The 17,225-nt window shown below is 56.8% G+C and overlaps 5 protein-coding genes across 5 annotated transcripts; 4 read left to right on the top strand and 1 right to left on the bottom strand.

Annotated features, from left to right (window-relative positions):
• Nucleotides 1-671: 671 nt before the first annotated feature.
• DICSQDRAFT_157119 (uncharacterized protein) lies at nt 672-3,621 on the bottom strand (the record flags this gene model as incomplete). Its single annotated transcript, XM_007369343.1, has 7 exons — nt 3,280-3,621; nt 3,194-3,229; nt 3,009-3,078; nt 2,383-2,952; nt 2,021-2,315; nt 1,759-1,950; nt 672-695 (listed from the first exon to the last, which is right to left on the bottom strand). The coding sequence occupies exons 1-7, from the start codon at nt 3,539-3,541 to the stop codon at nt 672-674; spliced, it is 1,449 nt and encodes a 482-aa protein (XP_007369405.1). The 5' UTR covers nt 3,542-3,621.
• An 868-nt stretch (nt 3,622-4,489) lies between these two features.
• On the top strand, nt 4,490-8,119 carry DICSQDRAFT_157117 (uncharacterized protein; the record flags this gene model as incomplete). The annotated part of the gene is made up of 9 exons (XM_007369342.1): nt 4,490-4,710; nt 5,466-6,297; nt 6,370-6,924; nt 6,990-7,264; nt 7,327-7,380; nt 7,444-7,487; nt 7,542-7,662; nt 7,716-7,822; nt 7,891-8,119. 9 exons carry the CDS (start codon nt 4,493-4,495, stop codon nt 8,013-8,015), a joined length of 2,331 nt encoding a protein of 776 aa, XP_007369404.1. The 3' UTR covers nt 8,016-8,119.
• A 461-nt stretch (nt 8,120-8,580) lies between these two features.
• On the top strand, nt 8,581-10,013 carry DICSQDRAFT_139947 (NAD(P)-binding protein). The gene is made up of 6 exons (XM_007369341.1): nt 8,581-8,750; nt 8,835-8,867; nt 8,962-9,177; nt 9,257-9,400; nt 9,466-9,625; nt 9,688-10,013. The coding sequence occupies exons 1-6, from the start codon at nt 8,664-8,666 to the stop codon at nt 9,882-9,884; spliced, it is 837 nt and encodes a 278-aa protein (XP_007369403.1). The 5' UTR covers nt 8,581-8,663; the 3' UTR covers nt 9,885-10,013.
• A 682-nt stretch (nt 10,014-10,695) lies between these two features.
• DICSQDRAFT_25429 (HET-domain-containing protein) lies at nt 10,696-12,021 on the top strand (the record flags this gene model as incomplete). The annotated part of the gene is made up of 2 exons (XM_007369340.1): nt 10,696-10,869; nt 11,446-12,021. Coding segments are annotated over 2 exons (750 nt in total), but the record flags the coding sequence as incomplete, so codon positions are not given.
• A 1,496-nt stretch (nt 12,022-13,517) lies between these two features.
• DICSQDRAFT_139946 (coproporphyrinogen III oxidase) lies at nt 13,518-17,208 on the top strand. The gene is made up of 4 exons (XM_007369339.1): nt 13,518-14,822; nt 14,884-16,386; nt 16,443-16,628; nt 16,689-17,208. The coding sequence occupies exon 1, from the start codon at nt 13,718-13,720 to the stop codon at nt 14,777-14,779; it is 1,062 nt and encodes a 353-aa protein (XP_007369401.1). The 5' UTR covers nt 13,518-13,717; the 3' UTR covers nt 14,780-14,822; nt 14,884-16,386; nt 16,443-16,628; nt 16,689-17,208.
• Nucleotides 17,209-17,225: the final 17 nt, after the last annotated feature.

Genomic DNA, 17,225 nt, shown 5'->3' with positions numbered 1-17,225 from the left:
TTGCTCCGCGACTGAGCTTACCTACCCCACAAATTGAATGTCTAGTGATAGCCCTGCAGGGAGAAGCCAGTGGGGAAGAAATCACTGAAGGGATCCTGCGAAGCGTCCCCAATGCGCAATTCAAGGCACTCGCACTCGATTCTGCACGTTCCCGACTCATCTCCTTGCCCACAGACTCTTTCCCACATCTAACGCATCTTCTCATATCTTCCTCCCTTGTCGAAATCAGTGGATCCACATTGGGGCCTCTCCTCAACTTGATGATAGGCGCACCGATGCTGGAGCATATCAACTTGACTCTGACACCATCGACGTCGTTGACGTGGCTGTCGGAAGAGCCGCTCCCTTCCGGGGTCCTGAAATATATCCGATCCCTCACACTCAATGGATGCCACATCGAGATTGCTTTCTATCTACTAGAGCATCTGACCTTGCCGCCAAGTGCTCTGCTTTCCATCAACGATTCCTGGACAGTATGCGACCTCTGGGTAAACCCGGAGTCGCTCCACATCCCACCGCTCCCTCTGTTCCAGAATTTAGCCTTGGTCAACTAGACGGAGGACAATTCTCAAATGATATCTGGGTTCCTGATCAACGCAGGAAGCGTTTACAAATGGGTCAGATGGGTAGGGCTATCGCACACGGCGCTCCCATACTCCCAAATCCAGGTTCTACACCTCTACCTCAGGGACCGGCTTGCAAGTTCCCTCCTTGGATCTCACATCCTCCCCCATTTCATCCACCTCAAGGACTTTCTGCTCCTGTCACCTCGAAGCTATCAAGAAGAGGACAAGACCCTCACGCTGCTGGGAAAAACCTGCGTGACGCTGACCCGACTCGGAACCAACCCGATTGTATGTCCCGAGCTCCGCGTACTTGGCTTGCAAATGAGCGTAGCCTACGATGCCTTCCCCTTTTCCGACCTCGTCTCTATGGCGGCTACACGCTTCACGCAGGTCACCCCCTGTCTCGCTTCTTCTACCAACTCCTCGACAAGCAATCGACGACGAGGAGAGTCATACGCTGTTCTCCCATTCGATCTCTTCGTTGTCCGCATTTGTAGACTCGGTAGAGTACCTGCATTCGGACGAGGAGAGACTGTGCGCGTTTCAGATGCGGGCATGTTGTAATATCCCGGAGGCGGAAAAGTATTGGTCAATGCCGAAGAACGTTGACAGGAAGCCCAAGTACGGGTTTCGATGAGTCGGGTAATCTGACAGCAAGCCTGGATCGTGTGGGACACATTCATCCACATAGCAAGCCAAGTTGCCCACAAGGTTGCTCATTACTCTTGACACAGGGATCAGAGACCGATTGCGACGCTGGCGAGCTGAAGCGTCGAATTGACATGGGCGGGCATGCAGAACGGATTGTATCGTGCCTTGCTCATGACGGTTGTCTCGCATCAGCTGTCTCGCATCTGTCCATGAATCTTATGTGAATGTCGCATGTCGAGTCTATGCCAAGTCTATAGAACGTGAATGGATGCTACTCTAATCATATCCGAGAATGCGTGCCAGATCGTAACGGGTGAGATACCCGAGATCATCAAACCATATCCGCGCCCTCCTTCTCCCCCGCCGGCTTTTCTGGCCAATCTTCCTCATGTCTTGACCGCACACGAACCTTCTCATCCCTCGCCTCCTCCACGACCTCGCCCACGGCGCCTTCCACCTCTCCATTTCCGGCCGCAGCACTTTGCTTCTCCGTCGTCGCAGCCGCCGCCGCTTCTCGCTCGGCCTGCTGCCGTGCGAGGACATGGCTCTTGCGGAGCTCGAAGCCGCCCTGCCAGCCGAACCACGTATAGCGCGGGCAGTGCGGCCCGCGGAGGAAGAGGATGAAGAACGTGAAGCCCGTCCAGGCGAGGTTGAGCGACGCGTCGGGGCGCCACCCGTGCTCCGTGAACACCTTCGAGCCGACGGCCGTGCCCATCACTTGCCCGATGAACAGCTACACGCGCGCATATGTACGTCAGTATTCCACGCGCATGCACAAGGGACGGAGGGGCAGGGATGCGTACCGAGAGGATGAGGACGGCGTTGAGCCGCGAGCGCGCGGACGCGTCGAGGCCCAGCACGGCGGTCGTGAGCGACACCTGCTGCGTCTGCCGGAAGACGTCAAGCCCGATGCACACGATCACGACGACGGCGACGTTCAGGCCGACCGCGGCCGTCTGGATCGAGAATGTGATGAGGAGCATGATCATCGCGAAGAGCGTCGCAGACCAGGGAACGAGCCCGTCGATCGTGCGCCCGATGAGGGGCGCCATCGCGACACCGACGATGCCTACTACGCCGAAGAGGCCAATCACCACCCTAACGCAAAAGTGCATGATGAGTGAGTGTGATCGATACTCCGCGCATTAGAGGGGCGAACACTCACGTCGAGTAGTTGTACGGGGGACCGCCGAGGAGGAAGGTGAGGGTAACCCACCAGTTCGTGAAGGTCGCGCTCGACGGGATGCTGATCAGTATGGCCTGCACGAGCAGCGGTTCGGTGACCGCGAACTTCGCCATGCTGTACAAGATCCCGAAGTAGGTCGCTCCCTTGTTCTTTGCGGGGTAGTCGGGCAGCATCCAGTACAGCACCAGTAGAATGCCGTACTGCACGCCGATCGCGATATAGTAAACGACGCGCCAGGTGACAAATTGCGCGACGACGCCCGCGAGCACTCGCGCAACCAGAACACCTAGGAGGAGACCTGAGAGGACGATTGAAAGTGCGGAGGCGCGGCGTTCTGGCGGAGCTAGGTCGGCCGCGAGTGGCATGAGGATTTGCGGGACAACGGAGCACACGCCGACGAAAAATGAGAGAATCTCGAAGGCGACAAGGCTCTTCGTGATTGCGAGACCAATCGGGAGACTCGCAGTGATGAATGTGAGGATCATAATCAGCGGTCTTCTCCTGACGAGGTCCCCAAGAGGGGTGATGAATAGTAGACCGATAGCGTATCTGAACGGGTCGTACATCAGACGCTTCACGCCAGAGTGGAAGGCTGCTGGACTCACCCGGCTTGTACTAGCGTGGGTATGTTTGCTACTTCAGAATATGTTACTCCGAACGATATTGAGAATTGGACTGTAAGTGTATGTCAGTCGTTGCTTTGAGCCGAGTGCCGGGGCGAGATTGAGAGCGCAAAGGCTATTCTAGACGGACGCGAACCGAACATCCGAAGGAGGTCAAGGACACTCACTGAGAAGAGGTTGGCAGTAATATAGATTGCTGACGACTGTCTGCTCGTCAGCTCAGGCAATTGAGCGTGGAAGACAGACTACGTACTGAACGTGCTCGCAATCCCAAATATTACATTCATCAACAGCCCGAAATGTGCTGGGCTTTCAGGGTCATAGCGTACGCGTATTGGTATTGGCAGGAACCCAAAGTCCTTCCACTCCTCATCCGCAGCGGTGTGATTTGAGGCATCCTTCTCCTTCGAGCCGACTACTGGTGTTGTCGGAGCGGAGAGCGTCTCTGTGGTCGACGGGGCCGCGGATTCTCTTCTACTATTCAGGTGCGTCTTGGCGGCCGTGCCAGAGACCATAGTGGTGGGCAGACAGAGAGGACGGGAAGCTGGGAGAAATGCCGGTAGTGGATGCCATGATGTATGGGAGCATGGTTCTGAAATAGTGGTCGAGAAAAGCTGCTTGGACGCGCGCTCCGGCTCGGCAGGCCGTCTCCCACTCCCTTCTTGGTCATCCAACTGCCTCCATCCCTCTTATACCATTACCTGAATAAGTAAACTACCGGTCGCATAGCGTGTCGCACTTCAGTTTCGCAAAAAGCTCAGTCATGTTCTGCAGGAGGAGTCGCAGCCCAGACTTCACTAAGCAAACGATGAATCTGTCCTATGGTCCATGAGTGGGCGTCGCTCGCTCGCCAGCATCGAAGCAACCAGAGGATTCCCTTGAAATTCTTGCCATGCAACATACGGTCAACGTACGGCACAATCAGCACTCGCGATCGTGTTGCGCTGTTTACTGCGCTTTGGAGCGTTTCCGTAGCTAAATACACTATCCAATCTGGAGTTGCGTAGATATAGGTGAGGTTGCTGAAGCGGTACAGGACCTACGAGCAATCTGAGGTCTAACAAGCCGACTCCGTTGAGGAGCTGTGGACCCACGGTCGACTCGCATCCAGCTGTTCGATCTCATACCGCAAGGTGTATTCTTATCCGTGGAGATGATACAGACCCACGCGTGACATGAAGGAGAGCCTCTCGGACGGATGGATTGAGGGAAGGATGAAAATTTTAGCAGTGAAATAGTTGTACATAGTGTCGATCGACACCAACTTGGTCCAAACGAGATGGACAAGAGCCAGCTACAGTCTACAGACGCCGTGAGATTACGGCAACGCCGGGATCGCCATTGACAGCGACAACCTGCGCAGATACGTTTCTCCTGTTGGCGGTGCTCTACTCCATGTCGTGTAACGCACTCGTCTCTCTTGCCAGCCTCATTTCATTTTGCTCATATGTCCTTCTACCCCTCTGATGTCTGCCGAGGCACCTTACTTTCTTGTCCCCGCCGGTTCAGGTTCCCCCGTCCTCGCTTCGGCAAGTCCTAGCGGTCGGGCAGAGTCGTCTTCCTCTAGTCCAACGGTCTCTCCTGACTCCACTGGCAAGAAAGGCAAGGTGCAGCTATCGGCTGACCAGGCCTTGACAGCTGAAGGAAGGCCTCGCGCGCGTGTCTGCCTGGCCTGCGTACAGTGGTGAGTCTCCAACCACATGTCCTCTCAAGTCTGGCCACACGATCGACGAGACGCCTGTGTCTCGAGTAGGGAAACGGCGTGAAAAAAAACACGTCTGAGAGGCTGATGTTCCGCGAATGTTCCCTCGGTGTTCGGGGGAGTGGGGAACAAAATGTTTCCTAGGATCAGGAAAGAGGGTCTGTGTATCAAGAGAGGGGGAACTTTTACGGATACAGGCCGAAAACTTGACAAAGTACGAATATTTCTGTATTACAGTAGAGTGGCGTGGTGTTCCCGAAGACCAGAAACGCTCAAAGAGACTGCAAAGACACATAACGTTCTCGAAGAGTTCCGAAGCATTGGAACTTGAACGTGAGACGCCGGGGTGCTCTAACAAGTTTCCCTCCTCCGAGACTCCTGAGGGAACATCATATTTCTTTGAACATACCCAGTCTTTGAAACACTGTGCCACTCTCATTCGGAAATATTCTTGCTTTGCCACGCTCCCGCCTGTTGCCATGAACTTTTGCTGCAAATCTGGTCACATGTAGCCTGTTGATTGTGTTCGGAATCCAGCCAGGAAACGTATCGTTCTCCGTTCCCTCGAACACCCAGGGCACACTCGCGGGACATCAACTCGTCAGACCTGTTTAAACACTGTTTCCTATTCCGAGAACAGGCGCTTTTCCCGTCGTGTCAGGTCAGAAGCAAATGGACTTGACTGATACTGATGCCTTACTTCCTCTTCTCTCTTCCGTTTCAATCCATCTCTCTAGTCGCAAGCGCAAACGTCGCTGCGACGGCGTGAAACCGGAATGCAACAACTGCTTGAAGCGCTCCTACCCTGCAGCGGGACCGTGCTCGTATGATGCCGCCCCTCGAAGACGCGGGAGGGATCGCGCTCCCGGCTCGCGTCTCGCAGCAGCCTTCGAGCTGAAGAAGACGCGTACGACTCGTTCCAGATTTGAGGGCGAGGGGAAAGGGCCACGAAAAGAGAAGAGAGCCGTCAATGCACAACCTGCTCGGGATGCTACTCAGGAGACCTCTACGGTCTCCGCTCGAACACCCGTAGCATTACTCGTCCAGGATACATCCCGCCCCCCGGCGGTACACCGAGGACAGTCTGCCTCAACCCAAGTAATAACGGGGCGAATGGAGGAGGAAGAGCTCGACAAGTCGCAGGGGTACACATCAGTCTGGACACCGCCTGGAGTACGGTTCATCCGCGAGACCTGGTGGGATGCGCTCCTCACGCACCACTCCGGTGTGCCAGCAGGCAGCGTCATAACAGCGGATATCCGCGACAGCGCGATGCAGGCCATCTTTGCGGATCTACGATCCCTATTCAAGACTTCCTTGCATTGGCTATCCTTCGTAAACATCCCCCGCTTCTTCGCAAGCCTGCGACACCCAATTCATCGACAGGCGGTGCAACCGAGCCTCATTTACGGCGCCCTGGCGATGTCGACTTTCTTCCAGAGCTCGGAGCTCGAGATGGGTGCCAAGGGTCGAGAGAAGGCATTGCAGCTGCTCGACCGCGCACATGCGATGTTCGACGCGAGTTTGACTGCGGGGTGGATTGACCTCGGACTCGTGCAGGCAGCATGGGTGCGGCTCTGACTATGTTCTGCGCGCAAACCCCTGATCGCTGACTGTAGTGTCTCCGCGGTACGTGCACAGCTATTCGCAATGTTCGAGCTCCAAGGACACCCTGCAAATACCGCGGCGCGCGGTCGATCTGCGTTCGACATGCTTGACTCGTTGATTCGAAGTTTGTCGCTGACCATTCTGGACGTGATGGATCCACGCACCTCCGTGTTTTTGCCAGGACAGGTCCCGGTTGTCGTCTCCACGAGTGATCTTCCGAACAGTTTCACTGCTCCTCCGGCGACATTCGAACATGGGATTCCTACATCCACTCCTCGTGCTTTACATGAGGTTACCTCAGACTACTCTCCCCTACCTCCCCAAACGCCCATGGCAAACGAGGCACAACGGGGTTGCGGGTGCTCTTCTTACTCTCTGGGTACCACCTGGCCGATATCCGCCACCCTAACGCCCGCCTGGACATGCATGCCGATGTGGCCGGAGAGCGCGGGCGAGGGCGAGATGCAGAAGGAGGAGTGCAGGCGGCTCGTCTGGTCAGCCATCACATTGGCCATCACATACAGCTCGCACGCGGCGGCGGGGACGGACCAGGCCCCCAAGCATCTGTGGATCCAGGATGCGGCGAACGTGAGTGTGTTGCGCGTTGCGTTTGACGTGTCTCGGTCGTACTGAGCGTCTTGCCGGATTTGTAGTATGCGCTCCTGTTCCCTGGGGAGAGCCTGGTCCCCCCGGGGACGACCGCGTTGCCGTTCTCGAAAGAGTCAGTGTGGGCGCTGTACATGCGCGTGCAGTTCCTCTGGCACAGCGCCATGCGCCAGCGCGGAGACCCGAGTTTGTCGAGTTCGGACCGCGCGGCGTACGCGATGAGCGCGTGGCTCGAACTCGATCACGTGGAGGAGTGTATTGGTCGACATTCATGTACCCCGGGGTCGGGGTTCAAGACGCAGCTCCTTGAGATGCTCTTCAAGTCAGTCTTGCCGTACTGCTGGATGCACGAGTTGAGGGGCTGATGTAGTCTGGGGCTCGTAGCACGCGGATGGTCGTCTCGCATGAGTTCAGGAAGTATATCCCTGAGGCGAAAATGTCAGTGACTATTTTGCTTTCGTCCCGTGGTAGGTTCCTGACGATGGCTCCAAATTCAATCAGCGCCTCAGGCCTGTATTTCTACAGAGAGAAAGCCGAACGTTGGAGTGAGTCTACCGAGTAGATTCGACTCTTGTGTCAGTACTCACACTGAGACATAGTGAACCACGCCCTCGGAAGCGCACAGCATGTCATGCAATCAATGAAAGACTGCGCTCCTTCGTCGAATAATTACACCCGACGATGCTTCATGATGTACTGGTACATGTCCCAGATGACTCGGTATGTATGTCCTCTACTTCATGAGAGGCCGATACCTAAGATGTCTGGAACAGAGCTCTGTCGCTCTGGGAGGCGGATCCGACGCTGCTAGTCGCATTGACGGTCGCCAAGGCATTTGCGCCATGCGTCGAGTTCATGATGATGATATGGCCTTCACCCAGTACGTCACGTCCCTACGGCTTTCGCGCTACGTGCCGCCTGCAGACCCCACTTATAACAAATTTTCAGGCCAGCGCATTGAGTACCAAGAACTCCGCAACTGGCTTGTTCGCTCTTGTATGTCTGCTGGCGTGGCTCTGCCAGATCGGGCGATACCTATTGTTCTACCCACGCGATTCGACAATCCTTCCTAACAGCGACCTGTATAGGCCTCGACGTAAACAATCTGAGCGTAGGACATGTTCGTTCCCAACGCATGATCCTAGGGCTACGCTCTCATAGGTTATGATAAATTGGCACTGTTCTTTGGGGCCGAGTCCTTGGTATCTGACCTCAATCAAGTCCCATCGTGCATCCAATCGGTCGTTGGCCGGAATGACTGAGTCTAAAGCAGCGCGACGGGCACCTCTCCGACTTCCGCTAGAATGTAGCGATCGGTCTAAATGATCGGCTATCGCTAATCTGGAACTCAGGTCTTCGCACCACGTACTACGTGAACCCTTAGATATCGGATGAGGAAGCACCTACTCAGAGGTGCACCCACCGCCCGTGTATAAGTTTGCTTCGCCTTGTTAGCTGCTATATTTTTGAGCAAACGAAGCGAACGCTTTACTGCCTGACGCCCCTCTGGCGCTGCGTTATGCCCAGCCTCAGTGCTCCGGCAATACATGGGACCCGGGCCGGACGCTACCCCAGACGGAAGATCTCAGACGCCGCCCTCCCCGCACCCCGCACATAAGTTGCAACTGCCGGCCATCATGCTCTCCGAGTTCCCCCAGACATCCTAGTGCACCCCTCTGGTCTTCTCCTCCCATATCTTCTTGGTCTTGCTCAAGGCTAGCATGGCGTCATTCCAAGTGAACAATTTGTTCGGTGTCACGGGCAAGGTTGTGCTTGTCACAGGAGGAAGCCGTGGAATCGGCAAGATGGTGCGTGTCGTCATAGCATTTCAGGGCCAGGAGCTGGATGTCGCCTTTTCTTACTCACTGTGCCGCTTGCTTTTTGACCACTAGATCGCGACAGGGTTTGTTAGGAATGGCGCAAAGGTACGTCGTCCTCTCCGTGCCTTCTGCATTCGTTCAAATGCGAGGCACAACGGCCAACTCCTATGATGTGGTGCTTACCCGCGACCTGTATTAGGTCTACATCTCCTCGCGATCTGCGAAAGACTGCGCTGCGACCGAGAAGGAGTTGAACGAGCTCGGTCCCGGCCAGTGCGTTTCAATTCCTGCCGACATGCAGAAGCTCGAGCAAGTCGACTACCTCGTCGCGGAGCTCAGCAAGAGGGAGAAGGCGCTGCATGTCCTCGTGAACAATGCGGGCGCGGCGTGGGGCGAGACCATCGACGACTACCCCGTGCGTCTCTCCCTCCCGTCGGCATCTCCTCTCGTACTCGACTGAGCGCGCAGCTGACACCCGCCCCGTCGTTCGGTAGGACTCTGCGTGGACGAAGCTCCTCACCCTGAACCTGCAACGCGTCTTCAACCTTACCCAGAAGCTCCTCCCTCTCCTGCGCGCCGCGGCTGAGCAAGGTGGGCAGGAGAATGGCGCGTGGCGCGACCCCGCGCGGATCATCAACGTATGTGGCCTATCCCCGATCACATCTAGATCTCGAGATACTCCCCTCACACTCCTCTCTCGCAGATCGGCTCGGTCGAGGGCCTGGTCGTGCCCAACCACGAGACGTACGCGTACTCGGCGAGCAAAGCCGCGCTGCACCACCTCAGCCGGAACCTGGCCGGCCGGCTCGGGCACGAGGGCATCACGAGCAACACGCTCGCGTGCGGGCCCTTCCAAAGCAAAAGTGTGTCTTTCCCCCCTCTCTCCCTCTGAGTTGCATTCACCTGACGCGGTGCTCGTCGGCAGTGATGGCGCAGACGTTGCGGGAGCAGGGCGAGATCATCCGGGCGAGTATCCCGCTCGGGCGGATCGGCTCGCCGGAAGACGTCGCGGGCGCGTCTGTGTTCCTTGCGAGCAGGGCGGGGTCGTTCATCAACGGCGCGACGATTGCTGTAGACGGCGGCAGTGTGGTCAGGATGGGCACTATCGGATCGAAGCTCTGACGCAACACGTCTCGTGTTTGACTCCATCAATTGTGCCCGCGGTTGCGCCTGCATGTCGAATATGCGCTAATATCGTACTTCCCGAGGCCCTATTCTTGCAGCGCCTTGAATGTATTCATAAGGTCACCAGTTTCTTCAAGGCGTCTATCGTAGGCGACCAGCCGAATTGCCTGTCCTGCTGCTAGTCCCATAAAGGTAACTCTGACGCCCTGTGGATGGGTACGGTTGAAGTCTCCCAACTATGAACCCTGCTCCGACTCGAGACCGACCATAACATGACGACATCGTTGCTGTTGTGAGCCGTATGTTTTTTTCTCGACTACATGTCTGATCCAACGCCGAAGGTAGACCTGTCTGCTGAGGCGTCTCAGATTACTCTTATCTTCTTTGTTTGCGTCTCTGGGAACAGTTCTTGCCAGCAGGTCAAATTTGTTCCCAAGGTCAATTCAATCCGTGCGTACGCCAATCAAGGAAGATCAGAGCGGGCGTTGGCTCTCATCATTTATGCGACCGATGTAGCAAAGTGAGTCCCATGATAAGCGAAGTTCTGACTGCAACAACCTCGTGTAGGGAAGCTGCCTTGCTCGTGAACCCTCTAAAGGTCGTCCCACAATGCCATACGTGCTACCGCATCTAGACAACCTCTTGCGCGTCCCCCTCTCGTCGTCCTTCCCCTCTACCTCGCTATCCCGCCGGTCCATTCGCCTCAACGACCACATTCGTCCGTTCGTAGATGAATATTTTGCTCAGCTCTGCTCCATTGACGTCAACGATATCTTCCCTAGGGTAAATCTTGTGAAGGCTCCATAGTATGCGTGTCCTCAACACCGAAACCCTATTATTCGAACGGATCGATCCCGCGAAGACGGACTATGCCATCTTGTCGCACACCTGGGACCACAAGAACGGCGAGCAGACTTACGAACAGCTAAGGAGGATTCAGGCGCGATACACTCCAGAGCCCTCGCCCCCTACTCAGAAAGGCGTTCGCACTAGCAAACCGCCGCCGCCGCCGCCGCCGCCGCCGTCCACCGCTGTACCTGCAGCCAGTTCATCTTCTGCCACCCCTTCCGTACCCAGGGCCTCCACCGCCCCCCTATCGGCGGTACCCGCTCCTCCTTCTGCTGCACCTCCGAACGAGCATACGGCGCTACTCGCTGGTCGTATTGGCTCAGGGGGACAAGACGTCTCTGTAGCAGATGTTTCCCCCGCCGATGTCAGGTGGTCGCGCCTGAGCGGTCTGTGGAATAAGCTGCTACAGTCCCTACGTCTGGTCATAGGTCCCATAGCGCGCCTCATCGAGCTGTTAGGGGATGTCCCTCAATCCGATCCGCCGTCAACTACAAGTACTCGAGAACCCGTTCTCGCTCGTATTGTCGTCCGCGACATCGTAGCCTCCCCTGTCGAAGAGTCCTCCCCAGCCCCTCCGGCTCCTCCTGCCCCTCCTGCCCCTTCTCTTGCCCCTCCGACCCCTGCTCCTGCCCCTCCGACACCTTCTCCCGGGAGTCGTGTGCGGAGATATCCTGACAGCATTTGGGACGATCCGGACCTCGCACCGAAGATCAAGAACGCATGTGCGGTCGCACGCAAGGCGGGCTACCACTACATCTGGATCGACTCGTGTTGCATCGACCAGAAGAGCAGCTCCGAGCTCTCCGAAGCGATCAACACGATGTTCACGTGGTACGGACAATCGCTCATGTGCATCGCGTACCTCGCAGACGTCCCCCCTGTCACCAAGTACAGCAATCGGGCATCGGATTTCCAACAGAGCCGGTGGTTCACGCGCGGGTGGACGCTCCAGGAGCTCATCGCACCTGTCGACGTGGACTTCTACTCCGCGGACTGGCAGCTCATCGGGTCGAAGCACGAGCTGGCCGACGTAGTCGAGGAGATCACCGGAATCACCTACGAGGCGTTGTTGCACCTCAAGCCGCTTGAGGACTTCTCAGTCGCTCAGCGTTTCTCTTGGGCGGCCAGGAGGGAGACCGAGAGGATTGAGGACCGGGCGTACTCGCTCATAGGGTTCTTCGATATCAATATGCCCACCCTCTATGGTGAAGGCAGACGGGCATTCCGACGCTTGCAGGAGGAGGTCATGCGGCGAAATCCGGACCAGAGCCTCTTCTCTTGGGGATACGTCCTTGAGAACATGGATCTCTACCGGGAGATGGAAGCTAACTGCACTGAAGCGGAGAGAGATCTGAAGTGCGAACCGCTTAAAGCAGGCAAGGGGTACACTGCGAGATCCGACAAGAGAGCAGGCTACACTGACAGCCAGGAAAGACTGTCCTTTTTCGCCGCCGATCCCCTTGACTTTGTGGGATGTAGTGACGGCATCAAATACATTCCACACGAGCAGGTTGTTCGCCGCCTGCAGTTCCCATTTGACTCCCCGCTTGACTACACCCACACCCCACATGGCATCCGCACACAGCTGTATGTCTTACCCGTCCCCGCTTATCTGCCTTCGATCGCACCGTTCTTCGAGACTCGCTACATCAAACGCTCAGAGGCTGCCCACTGGTATCTTGCGATCCTTGGCTGCGAGCACAGCCTCTATCCTGGCCACCTTCTCGGGAGATTGTGTCACATACCACCTCAATCAGGTATAGACTTCCTGGAAGCGGGCAATCTTGCTTGGCATAGGATTCGGGACGAACAAATCCATGGAAATTGGGCTGACCTGTTACCTCTGTCGCCAGCGGCACTCGCGCGCTGTCTCCCGCAGATAGAGCGCAAGACGGTGTATCTATCGCATCCCGCCCGCACATCCTGGAATCTGGACCGGATCCGACTCCGTAAACATTCAATCAAGCGCAACTCCTTGGTGCTGCTCAGGAATACTCGTGACGCTCTGCGAGCGCAGGGATACGCCGTGCAATTCGACTGCCGAGACCAGTCTGAGCTGTGTTGGTATCTAACACTCGCCCACCAGGACCACAAGTTACGCATCGAGCTTGCGTGGCGTGGCTGGCGGGGGTTCGAAATGTATGCGCATGTAGGATATCAACTGCTCCCTCCAGAGAATCCCTCCGCGGACTTCAGGCAACTGCCGTGGGTAGTTGACCTCGACTGGTTCGGAAATCCCTACGGGTCTCTCCTGATTGACAGACCTCCATGGTATTCACCATGCATACGCGGCTCTGGACCAGTGTATTCTGACGACAATTTCCCTGGGACATGCCTTGAGAAGAAAGCCGAGGGCAGAGTAGGAGAGAGGGATATCAGGGTCGAAATTGGCCTTCGTTTTATTGGACAATCGCGGTACTTGCTGAACGTCAAGGTCCACCATCAGCCGATGCGGGCATCAGGCGTGTAGACGTCGAAACAGGACGGGTGGACCGAAGGCGACGCATCGACGTGAGCCGTCGTAGTACTACATACATAGAGCCAAATTAGTTGAGTGTATTGTAAACGAACTGAAGTACTGAAGGGCCGTTTATACCACGCTCGATAGCTCAGTGTGCTTCTGATACTGTGCGCATGTTGTTACGAATTGCCGGGCGTAATCTGCGTTTCTACGCGAGCAGATTGGACGAGAGCGCTGACCGCTACAGTCTGCTTCTCACCCTCGTCCGCCTTTCCTCTCACCACACCATCCCAGTGCCAGCCTACGTGGCCGTCTCACGCCCGTCCGATCCCTCCCAATCATGTAATCGTAACCCTACGGCCTCAGGCGATCGAGTCTCAAGCACACACGCTGGACGCCGGTCGAGACACGCCGGGAAGAGGGCCGGATGGCGGCAACTCCGTATAAAGCGTCCAGCACCACAGCCCGTCTCTAGCCCTCATACTCCGCTGTGCATACACCTCGTACTCACGTTCACATCATGTCCGCCTCCGACGTCCCCATGCGCCAGCGCATAGAGGAGTACATCTCGAAGCTCCAGGATGACATCGTCGGCGCGTTCGAGAAGCTCGACCCCGACGCCCCGCCGTTTAAGCGCGACTCCTGGCTCAGGCCCCAGGGCGGCCGCGGCCTCTCGTCGGTGTTCCAAGTCCCTCCCCCACCCCCTGGAGCGGAGGCGGTACCCAAGGAGACGGTGCTGGAGAAGGCGGGGGTGAACATCTCCGTCGTGCACGGTATGCTCCCTCCCCCTGCGATAAAGCAGATGCGCGCGGATCACTCCTCCATCCCCGACGTCCAGTCTGCCGTGCCCTTCTTTGCAGCAGGGCTATCCCTCGTCATCCATCCGCGCAACCCGCACGCCCCTACCGTACACGCCAACTACCGCTACTTCGAGATCACCGAGGAGCCGACCGAGGAGGAGGCCGCGCAAGGCAAGCCCGGAAAGCTCATCGCGTGGTGGTTCGGGGGCGGTTCCGACTTGACCCCGTCGTACCTGTACGAGGAGGACGCGGAGCATTTTCACAGGACGATCCGGGCCGCGTGCGACGCGCACGGGGCGGACCTCTACCCCGCGTTCAAGAAGTGGTGCGACGAGTACTTCTACATCCCCCACCGCGGCGAGTCGCGCGGGATCGGCGGAATCTTCTTTGACGACCTCTGCGACGAGCCGCACAAGCGGTTTGCCAGCGACGACGCGGCGCGGCCGAAGACTGCAGAGGAGATCTTCGCGTTCGTGCGGGCGGCGGGCGACGCGTTCGTGCCGTCGTACATTCCGATCCTGGAGCGGCGGTACAAGACGCCGAGCACGGAGCACGAGAGGAGGTGGCAGCTGGTTCGCCGCGGGCGGTACGTCGAGTTCAACCTGGTGTATGACCGGGGCACGAAGTTCGGGTTGATGACGCCCGGGGCGCGGATCGAGAGTATCCTGATGAGCCTGCCGGAGACTGCGCGGTGGGAGTACATGAGCGAGCTAGGGACGGAGGCGGAGAGCAGGGAGGAGAAGCTGGTTGAGGTGCTGAAGAATCCGAGGGAATGGGCGTAGGGTGGGGCAACAAGGCATAAAAGAAAAGTCGTGTTGTGTTCTTGTGAGTGCCACACCTTCACTTCCTTCGCGCTTTGTGTAGCACCTACTGACACCTGGCGCAGATGTCGGAGTGTTTGTATACTATAGTGCTCAAAACATCTCTAGGCGCGCATATAGCCACCCTGCTCTCTCCCCGTTTGTGCCGCCCCCTTGTGGGTGGCCGGAGCGCCTCATACGATAAAAGTGTCTCCAACTGTGCTGTCTTCGCAAATATGCATTCACAACCGGAGATACACACCCGCCGCCGTTACCATGCAGGGAATATAGAAGGATATAAACTTGATGCAGGAGGGAGCTCCCTATACACCGCGATGCAGAACCACTCCATCCAAAGGAAAGTCTTCGCTAGGGCTCTAGCAGCGGCGCACACGGATAAGCCATTCCATCGCCACAGAATACACCGCCAACGATGGCCCTCCTACTTTCACCGTCGTCGTGTTCCGATTGTGCACCAGTTTCGCATGTTTTGTATGAAACAACAACTTCGCGCCGTCGCTGGTACGAGTACGAGATACCATCCCGTCCCTCCGCCACCTGCGCAAACACCTCTGGATCCTCTCCACGACGGCGACATCTCCGTTCACGGCGACACGGCACCGTCGCCATCGCTCCTCGCCACTAACGCTTCGGTGGTGCCTGTTTCAAGCTCCCAGTGTTCTTCGAGGTATGGCAGCCTTTCTATGGAGGAGACGCCATCCGAGTATGGCGAATACCCCGAGTATTTCCAGCGACAAGACTCACCAGTGTCCATCAAAAGCTTGTTGGATTACGACGGTTTCTCGGACACCTGCGGTGACCTCGGCGATACCACCGAGATACTCGTCGACGGCGACTGTGTTCCCGAGCTCCTTGCTCGTTACGAGTCTGACTCTGCTATTGTAGACTACGCCGGGTTTCTTACAGAGTCTGAAGACGACGATGGCGAAGGCGCCCTTTGTCGGATGACTCCCCTTCGGGATGAAGATACCACCCTTGCTGGCGAGTTCGAGTCCGAAGACACTAACGCCGCGTCGTCTCACGCTGACGCATCGAACCCTCCTGCTGGCCCTAATGCATCCAACGTGGGGCGCGAGTCTTCAGAGCCGTCGTCAGCTCTGGGCTCGACGCATAAGGACGCCGGCGAGCAGCCTATAGTGCACGCATCGCTGGAATGCTCGTCCGATCGGAACCCGACAGCGCAGCAGGCACGCACTACAATCAGCTTTACCCTCGACGTCTCGTCCAAAGAGTCCGCCCTTCGAACCTCAGATATCGGCAATGTCGCGTTACTGAACGAGTTCCTCCTGCAAGGCGGCCCCATCACCGACCTCACGCTGTCCCTTAAGTGTCCATGTGAAGCAGATATGGTCGGGAGACGGCGGGAGATAACGAGGATCATCTCTGGGCTAGGCAGTGCTCTAAGCGAGAGTTTGCGCCGGCTGGACGTGACAGTACCCTCGTTGGAGCTCACTATGCCGTATTACCCGGAGATCCTTGGGACCATCGTGGAACAATTTCCGATGTTGGAGCACGTTGTTATAGCGGATTCGCGGTGTGAATGCAGTCATTGTTCTCTTCCCTTCAAGGTACGTTCGCTCATGACGGACCCCTTCATGCTTCGTGTTCCTGACGACCCTCACAGAGTGCAGCCGGGTTCAAACAGCTGCTGGTTTACGTCCTCGAGGCTGAGATGCAGCAGCCCCAAGTTGCAGTCACATATACCCCGCCGACACAGCTGAAATCGGTGAAGCTCACCAGGAGGTCTATGCATTCTTTTGGCAAAGATTTTGCGGGTTACATCGGCAACAATGGTTCTCGCCTTGACGAGGTATGGATCCGGTTTCCCCCCCCCAACCACTGTTACCCACTGAGCGAGATATGTGTCCAGCTTTTGCTTGGTACCTTGGAAGTAACTCGTGGAATATCTCCTCGGGAAGCTACTGCGCGTGCCCAGAGAGAGTCGGAATTCTACATCAAGAGCTTACGATCGCGGATACCCTCCGCCTCATGCTTCACGGTCATCACGGACGAGTTGCACGTAACGTACACCTGCCCACCTCCCGAACTTGACGATTCCTCCGCATCTTCATATGCGCCAGACGATCGCTGGGAATCAGAGGGAGTAGGAGAGCCCTGAATCTGCATCTCGGGCAGTGGTGTCTCCATCATCCTCTGACCAGCGTCGCTGTGTTCTGAGCGACTCGGAGCTCAGCTACCGGAATCATGAATTGGGAAGCTGGCGGGGAGGCTATGATTGAGGATGATGCTTTGGAGGTAGAAGAAGTGGATGAGTCGCCCTAATCCGCCGAATCTTCAATCACCGTGCCTGTGACTCGCAAAGGAAGGGATTCTTCGGTGTACATCGCATGTAATGGGGATATGGATGTTTGCAACTATGTATTGACCGCGCAACACGACGAGCTTC

This window comes from Dichomitus squalens (genome assembly GCF_000275845.1).
Source record: "Dichomitus squalens LYAD-421 SS1 unplaced genomic scaffold DICSQscaffold_47, whole genome shotgun sequence".
NCBI lineage: Eukaryota > Fungi > Basidiomycota > Agaricomycetes > Polyporales > Polyporaceae > Dichomitus > Dichomitus squalens.
This window is presented reverse-complemented; position numbering and strand designations above follow the sequence as displayed.